This window comes from Arachis ipaensis, chromosome B06 (assembly GCF_000816755.2).
Source record: "Arachis ipaensis cultivar K30076 chromosome B06, Araip1.1, whole genome shotgun sequence".
In the NCBI taxonomy this organism is placed as follows: domain Eukaryota; kingdom Viridiplantae; phylum Streptophyta; class Magnoliopsida; order Fabales; family Fabaceae; genus Arachis; species Arachis ipaensis.
Window position 1 is genome coordinate 102,603,723 of NC_029790.2, and position 9,150 is coordinate 102,612,872.

The following is a 9,150-nucleotide window of genomic DNA, read 5'->3' on the forward strand; positions in this document are numbered from 1 at the left end:
ACTGAGATAAGGAGTTTTCTAGGCTTAGCTGGCTACTATCGGAGATTCATTAAAGGCTTCTCGCAAATAGCATTGCCGTTGACCAAGTTGACCCGCAAGGACGAGCCATTTGTTTGGACTTCTGAGTGCGAGGAAAGCTTTCAAGTGTTGAAGCAAAAGTTGACTACCGCGCCTGTGTTGGTGTTACCCGAGCCAAATGAACCATTTGAGGTGTATTGTGATGCCTCACTGAAGGGTCTAGGGTGCATGCTGATGCAACACCAGAATGTGGTGGCGTATGCCTCATGGCAGTTGAGACCTCACGAAGTTAACTACCCAACGCACGACCTGGAACTCGCTGCGGTTGTGTTTGCATTAAAGGTGTGGAGGCATTACCTCTATGGGGTTAAGTTCTGAGTTTTCTCTGATCACAAGAGCTTGAAATACCTCTTTGATTAGAAAGAACTTAATATGCGGTAGAGGAGACGGATGGAGTTACTGAAGGACTACGACTTTGAGTTAAATTATCATCTGGGGAAAGCGAACGTTGTGGCAGATGCATTAAGTTGGAAATCGATGTATGCTTCTTCGATGATGCTTCGGGAGGAGGAATTGCTTAAAGCATTCGAGAGTCTGAAGGTTGGTGTTCAAGAAGTGTCTGGAACTCTGTGTTTGAGTCGGTTACAAATCTCAACTGATTTTAAGTCCGAACTCTTAAAGGCTCATCAGAACGATGATGTGTTGCCGAAGGTATTACCTGCTATTGAGTAAGGGTAGCAACGGAGAGTGTCATGGGATCCAGATGGATTGTGGAGATTCAAGAGTAGGATCATTGTGCTGGATGTTGGGACTTTGCGTCAAGATATTCTAAAGGAAGCGCACAAAAGTGGATTTTCTATCCACCCTGGGAGTACCAAGATGTACCATGATTTAAAGGCTATGTTCTGGTGGCCTGGTATGAAGAATGATGTGGTGGAGTATGTCTCAAAGTGCTTAACTTGTCAAAAGGTGAAGATTGAACATCAGAGACCTTCTGGGATGTTGCAACCCTTGGAGATTCCGCAATGGAAGTGGGAGAGCATTGCAATGGATTTTGTGTCGGGGTTGCCGAGGACTAGAACCGGTTTTGATGCTGTCTGGGTAATTGTGGACCGGCTGACAAAGTCGGCCCACTTTTTGCCCATTCGGATGAACTATACCCTTGAGGAGTTAGCGCGCCTGTATATCAAGGAGATTGTGAGACTTCATCGTGTGCCGACGACTATAATTTCTGACAGAGATCCCCATTTCACTTCACGATTCTGGAGTGCATTTCAAAAAGCTTTTGGGACCCATTTGAGCTTAAGTACTGCTTACCATCCTCAAATAGATGGTCAATCTGAGAGGACAATCCAAACCCTGAGTCTTGATATTTGTATTTTGGCACTCTTTTGAAAATTTCTTCGCCTTAGTTTGATCTCTAGTTGTTCGTTTACGTTAACGATCGGAGTGTTGCGCTTTTCGATGTATCGGTTTTAATTTACCCACTTTTCTTCAAAGTCTCCTAGTTATGAACATTTTTGCAATACTATACGTACTAAATTTTATTTTTAGAAGTCGTAATATCTCGCCACCTCTGCTTTATGACTTAAACATAAGACTCTGTGTGATAGGGTGTTACACTTCTTCATCCATCAACCATCTTAGTATCCTGGAAGAGTGAGATCACATCACTTTCAAATCCTTTTGTAGATTAGAAGAGGGATATTAAACAATATTTATGCAGAATATGTCAATTTGAAACAAAGAAAGAACACATCTACAATTTGAAACAATGTTTCTAACGTGGGGGCACTGAAGCAGCAGTCGATCTGAGCCAATTAATTCAGTTAAAGAAAAATCAATCTTACAATTTCCAAGAAATCATTGGAAAGGTTAAATAAAACTTTTAGCCAATAATAACTAAATAGGGAAATGAAATGATACCTGGATGCAAATTCCTACAAGAATTTAGATTCAGATCATTAAGCTGTGGACAGATTAAATATAGGGCCTGAATATTAATTGAAAGAAGAAATATGAAGATCCGAAGCTAGGAAAAATAATATTTAATAAACATATTCAGCTTAATAAAACTCACATCCAAGCCAGAGCAACCCCATGAACTAAGCTTCTTTAAATGGCTGTTTGATAATTAACTTTTGATTTGTAAGGTGCATATTTGTGCTGAATGTTTCCTGTGGTTTGAAATCGTCTTCATCAGTGGTTGGATTAAGTGAATCAGGATCACGTATGGTCATGCCGCAGTCCATAAGCTCAAGAAGAAGAAGCTGAGCAGTAGCAAATTGAATGCCACCTAAAAAATGTTAGAGTAGATTAGTAAGCAGAAACTCAAGCAAGTACTAGAGTATTGTGAAGTAAACGAACTTATAAGAGGAAATTACTTGAAGTCACATTAGGACAAAGGGCAAGGAGGAGTCTTGACAGTGTTTCAGGGAATACATTGCAAATTATTCCTATGCCACTGTCACTTCTGCCAGATCTGTGATGAAGGATAATCATTAGAATATGTTCCAGAAGTGTAAGAAAATTAGGGGGGAGACTACAATTAAATGTTGCATTGAATTTTACTGTATATTTTTGTATGCATTGAATTTCATCCGAAGCTTGTTAACAAGGTGAATCAATTAAAGTAGGTACGATACATACCCACTGAGATCAAGCAATTCTACATTAGGGTAGCTAGAAGCAATAGCAGCAACAAGAGAAAGCATTCGTAACCCCCTGATGATTTCACATTTAATGAATTCCAATAAGTTCACCAATCAAATGGATTTTGTATCACGTATCAACTTATCATAACAAAATAGAAGAAAAACAAAACTAAAATGTTCATTGAATTTATGAAAATAGGCCTGACATAGCATGTTTATCTTGTCAAATAAGATCCCGGTATTTCAGATATGTAAATTGAGGTTGCGAATAAATTAAGGTTTGATCCCAAAGTCTTCATTGCAAATTTCATCATCTTTGTGTGTGAATGTTACATACAAGTTACGCTTTTATAGTTATTAATTTATTATATGATTCAGGTTTATTTCATATACATCCTTTGACATGCCACATAAATTGGAAGTAGGAAGTATTCCATCCAGAACTTGTAGATGTTTGATGCTTGCACAATATGTATGAACTAATAGATGTAGAAAGTTTAGAATATTGTGATTAAAACTTCTATGTGAACAAAATTTGTTAATCACAGTCGGAAAATGGAGTTCAAGATTACAAACCTCAATCGAGCAACTATAAGAGCAAGCACAACATCATGAGAAAGCCTCAAAGCAGCTTATATGTATATTCTGCAATCTTGAACAATTTCTGTCCAATCCTTCAATCATAGTTGTTAGATCAGTACTATCATTTTTCTTGTCAAGAAAACTCCAATGAAATCTCTCTCAATTGGGGACAGTTAAATACCTAACATTTCAAAGCAACTGTTAGTAACTAAAGTTTCCTCTCAATGCCTGCTCAGTTCTATCAATCTAAAGTTTGATCACATCATACAATATCAAGAGGAGAAAGGAAAGGTAACAATCACCATTTTAGAAAGAGAGTATAGATCTGACAGCCAAAGGGTAGTAAGACTAGCCAAACAGAAAACAAAGCCACCCAGGTTAGAACAACCTTCCATCTTGAGGCATTTGAGGATATTCTAGTTTTCTCCTATGCTTAATGACTACCTAGAAATATGAAACTCGGTGTATTTTAAATAAAAAAATAAAAAAAAATCCTAGATTATCAAAGCAATTATTTTAGTACGAAAATAACCACTGTTAACCCTGGATCATCAAAGTAATGGAAAAAAAACTTTGTGCATGCTAAGAAATGAGCACAATCATAGATTCTCATTTAACTAAAACAAAAATGAAGGAGCATTTAAATAATTTATGTTACTGAACTTACCCATAATCACACACCTTCATAAAAAACAATGAGCCATTACAGATATCAGGAGAACTACTCTTTTCTCTTCCAAGTATAGCTTTCAACACTTTCCAAATAGAGATTAATAAGAAAAAAAATGTCTTTAGCACCCAAAATCTCATATAAAAAAACAAGGACTTCGTCATTTTCATCTAACTCTTCAAAAACAGCATTCAAATCAAGTGGCAAATTCAAGATATATAATCTATTGAACATAAAATATGGAGAGAAAAATTACTCCTCATTAAAGGGTCATTGACCCTATATTTCATGTAAGTGACTCCATAGTCCATATCATCGAAGCAAAATGTGGGGTCTTTTTTGCTCTAATTGATTTCGTTGTGTCTTAGATCTGTGCACCACTGCTCCTAAGTCACTTCAAATATATAATAAAGCAGAACTGAATCTAGCTAGCTTATGATTCAATCTTAGATGCTTATTAAGGCTTCTAGCTACCACTAGGCACTGCTCACTGGATTGTGCTTTGTAACTAGTAATCATGCATGATCACTTTCAATAATATATGTAATTCATATAGGTTTGGTCTCAAATTTACTATTGAACCAAAAAGGGTTAATTTACTTACGGACTAATATTACAATATAATGTATGAGTTGTCAAACTAAATAACATAGAACTAGAAATAAGTGAATCAAAGGGATAAAATAGATAACATGGAGGATAATTTTATGCTTGGAAACATCCAAAATGAAAGTATCAAAATTTATTGAAATGCTAACTACTTAATTTTCTCTGTCTTTGTTATTCTATAGCAAAATAATCACATATATAAAGGAGAAGTTCAACAACACATCTTGTGAGGGTGTAATTATCTTCACCTAACTTCTAAGCTATTAATACATCTATCAGTGTCCAAAACCCAACAATGGTGAGAATATTATGAAATTGGAAACCTTCTCATCAAGGAATGGTTATTAGAGAACTAACATGATCTATAACAAAACTACATAAATAGTATTGGAGATCTAAATAAGCTATCATTTCATCATTCTTCTCTTGTAGCTTTGCGGTTCTTTATCCAAAAGATGCTCTCTCAATTCACTCCTAAAAAGCCAAAAGAACTAAGCCAATATATAGCCATTGAAATTTTGGGATTCACAAAGGAGCACAAGGGAACTCAACAACAACAAAATCTGAGATAGTTACACTGAAAGACCAAGATGCATATCTTAATGCCATTCAGCGCAGACCGTAAAATGGAGGTGTTATGGCCATTGTTGATGAGCTTCCTTATATTCAGCTCTTCATGTCCATACTAACTGTCAGTTTAGGATTGTAGGGCAAGAATTCACTAAAAGTGGTTTGGGATTTGTAAGTATCTTCATATGCATGTCTGTTTTCAATTACCAAAGTTTACAAAAGAATATAAGAATCTATTTTCAACAAAGAAATAACTAATGAACCACTTATCCTGAGGTCAACAGCTAAGAAAATAATTAAATTGGGACTAGGGTTAGAACCAAAATAACAATCGAATTGGGAACAAGCAATTAAACTAAATTGGTGCAAAGAGATTCGATCAACAATCAAAATGAATCAATTCAACAAAGGTATAAGGACAAAAGAAGAAATTGGAAGAGCAAGAAAAGGGGGAGAAAGCGAACCAGGAAGCGGGGAGAGGGTGCGTTCGAGCGGCGTACAACAGGGCAAAGGGGGAAGGTTGAGGACGACGACACCGGGGTGGTTGGGAAGCCACACGACAACACCAGGACGTGCACAGCGGAGGGACGAATAGCGGACGTGCCTCTCCACCTTCCTTTCGCGCACGGGAGCTATGCGACAGCTTGAGCAAATCCATGACGAGGAATGATGTAGCGGCTGCAGCTGATGGTGATTGGCGCCTTTGCCCCTTTTTGGGTTCGCCCTTTTTCCTCCAATTTCGATTATGAAAACAATTTGAGTAGTATGTAATTGGCAGCGTTTGACACACAAAATTGCAGCTATCCTGACTGGTCTTTGACGGAGACAAGACCTGCTACAAGAACCGCAGTTACTCGATCAATTTGCGGCGATTTGGCAAGATGCAGAAAATTTTCCGCTACTACGTCCCGCTTCTCTTGTAGTGTAAGAACAATATTTTTTTATAGTCATATATACTATTGAATTCCAGAAGTGCAGATTACCGCATGCATATATATTGTTGTTTCTTGCGCAAAGACATAAATATCCTACTCCTAAGGACATTAACACCATCATATCAGCTGAAATTCCAGATCCAGTGCTAGATATAGAATACTATGAAGTAATTAAGAATTTAATGATGCATGGGACATGAGGAACTGCATGAAAAAACTCACCTTGCATGGAAAATGGACGATGCATTCGTCACTTCCCTAAAAAATTTGTTGAACATACCACCATTGATCATAATGGGTATCCAGTTTACAGACGGCGGAATGATGGTCGCACTATTGAGATATCTGGAATTCACTTGGATAATCGATACGTTGTTCACCACAATAAGTTCTTATTGTTAAAATGTGGTGCTCATATAAATGTTGAGTGTGCAATCAATCCAGATCAATCAAATATCTCTTTAAATATGTCAACAAGGAAAGTGACCGGGTTACAGCATCTTTTTATTCAAATTCAGAAGTTGAGAATACAAACTGTGTCGTTGATAAGATCAAAATATTTTATGATTGTCTGTACATTTCACCTTGTGAATCTGCATGGAGAATCTTTGCATATGATATAGACTATAGAAAGCCATTTGTTGAAAGATTAAGTTTTCACTTGCCTGATGAACAGATCGTCATATTTGAAGATAGAGACACACTAATAGAGACAGTTCAAAAGGCAAATGTTAAAGAATCAATGTTTATAGCATGGTTCAGAGCTAATAGAAAATACAATGAAGCCAGACAATTAACTTATACTGGTTTTCCAAGAAAGTTTGTTTGGAAAAGCCAACTTCGAGTATGGAAACCACGAAAAGCTGGCATTGTCATCAGAAGATTATTCTTTGTACCACCATCATCCGGTGAATTATACTACTTGTGAATGCTATTGAATATTGTAAGGGGCCCAAGAATTTTCAAGGATCTAAGAACCTACAACAATATTATTTACTCTTCGTATAGAGATGTATGTTACGCACGGGGTTTATTAGACGATGATCAGGAATATGTTGATGCAATTAAAGAAGCAAGTTATTGGAGTTCAAGTCAACATTTACGGAAACTCTTTGCAACCCTATTATGGTCAAACTCAATAATACGACCAGAAGTCGTTTAGGAGAAATGCCGAACATTATTATCAGATGGAACTTTGCATAATCATATAAATATATTTAACTTACCAGGTATATTTCAATATTAAAGTCTATATAAACATATACACTATCTTAGTTTGCATGCTATTAAAAAACTATATTTATAAATATAGTAACTAATTTATATTTAAAAAGTACATATTAAATGGATTAGTTTAATTTCTGCTAATATGTCTTTTTTATTCATTTTTTAGATCTGGTCATGTCAAATGAGGAGTTATTGCAACTAACTCTCATTGAAATTGAGGAAATACTTAATAGCAATGGAAAGTCATTTCGAGAATTCTCAACAATGCCATATCCAAATATAGATAACATTAATCTCAGAAGACAAGATGTTCTACAAAACAAATTAATATTAGATGAACTTAACTATGACCGTTTTTTGTTAGCTGAACAGCACAAACAATACTTATCTCAAATGACAACAGAACAACGGAATGTGTACGACAAAGTTATTGAAGCTACAAATTCAGATAATGGTCGTATTTTCTTTCTATATGGATACAAAGGTACTGGAAAAACATTTCTTTGGAGAGCTCTCAGCTGCTCTTAGATCTAAAGGTGAAATAGTTTTAACTGTAGCTTCAAGTGGAATAGCATTTCTTTTGTTACCAGGAGGGAGAACTGCTCATTCCAGATTTGCAATTCCTCTTATTCCTGACGAATTTTCTACTTGCAACATTAAACAAGGCAGTCCATTAGCAGAATTAATTTCAAGAACAAAACTCATTATTTGGGATAAAGCACCAATGATTAATAAGTTTTGTTTTGAAGCACTTGACCGAACAATGAGAGACTTACTTCGGCATACAAATGAATCAAGTTTAATATTGCTGTTTGGAGGAAAAACAGTTGTTTTTGGTGGAGATTTTAGGCAAATTCTTCCAGTTATTACAAAGGATCTAGGTAGGATATTGTTAGTGCATCTATAAATTCTTCTTACATGTGGCGTAGCTGTCAGATATTAAATTTGACCCAAAACATGCGACTAAAGTCTTCAAATGAAAGACAAAGCACTGAAGAAACAAAAAGATTTGCAAAATGGATCCTTGATCTTGGAGATGGGAAGCTTGGAAATTCCGATGATGGGAGCAATTTAGTTCCCATACCATCTGAACTATTAATCAATACTCTTGGCGATCCAGTCGAGGCAATTGTTCAGGCTACATACAGTGACTATCTAAAGGATTGTCAAAATTCATATCACCTGCAAAGTAGAGCAATTTTAGCCCCAACTATTAACAGTGTTGAAGAGATTAATGATTACATGCTATCTTTGAATAAGAATGAATTGAAAACATATCTGAGCTCAGATTCACCTTGCTTTAAAGAAGGAACTGATGACACAGTTGCTTGCGTACATACACAAGAATTTTCGGCAACAATAAAATCCTCTGGGTTGCCAAATCATGAGCTATCATTTAAAGAAGCTAAGGTTGTCCAGTTATGCTAATTTGAAATACTGATCATTTTGCTGGACTTTGTAATGGAACTAGATTAATTGTCACGAGACTTGGAAATAAGATTATTGAAGCCAAAATTTTATCAGGAAACAGTCAAGGTGAAAAGGTCTTCATTCCTAGAATGACATTAACTCCTTCAGATGCAAAGTTACCTTTCAAGTTTCAACGTAGACAATTTTCTCTGATTTTGTCATATGCAATGACCATAAATAAAAGTCAAGGGCAGTCTTTAAATCATGTTGGCTTATTTCTGAAACAACCAGTTTTTACACATGGTTAACTTTATGTCGCAATTTCACAGGTCACCACCAAAGATGGACTCAAGATTGTAATATCTCATGATAATTCTAACAATTTTATTGCAACAGAAAATGTCGTTTACCATGAAGTCTTCAGAAATATTTAAATCTCCACTAATAGTCAAAAGGTAACGTGTCTTTGAATATT

At 36.0% G+C, this 9,150-nt stretch overlaps 1 protein-coding gene across 1 annotated transcript; it reads right to left on the reverse strand.

Moving 5' to 3' along the window:
- On the reverse strand, positions 2,098-5,761 carry LOC107604712 (F-box/LRR-repeat protein 17-like). Its single transcript, XM_021105592.1, has 4 exons — positions 5,568-5,761; positions 2,668-2,742; positions 2,403-2,500; positions 2,098-2,314 (listed from the first exon to the last, which is right to left on the reverse strand). Exons 1-4 carry the CDS (start codon positions 5,759-5,761, stop codon positions 2,124-2,126), a joined length of 558 nt encoding a protein of 185 aa, XP_020961251.1. The 3' UTR covers positions 2,098-2,123.

Excerpts from the sequence above, each read along its gene's own strand:
- LOC107604712 (XM_021105592.1), bottom strand. The coding sequence starts at position 5,761 with ATGGATTTGCTCAAGCTGTCGCATAGCTCCCGTGCGCGAAAGGAAGGT. Across the intron at positions 2,501-2,667 it reads GAATTGCTTGATCTCAGTGG|ATCTGGCAGAAGTGACAGTG; the intron begins GTATGTATCGTA and ends CCTTCATCACAG. Across the intron at positions 2,315-2,402 it reads TTGTCCTAATGTGACTTCAA|GTGGCATTCAATTTGCTACT; the intron begins GTAATTTCCTCT and ends AACATTTTTTAG.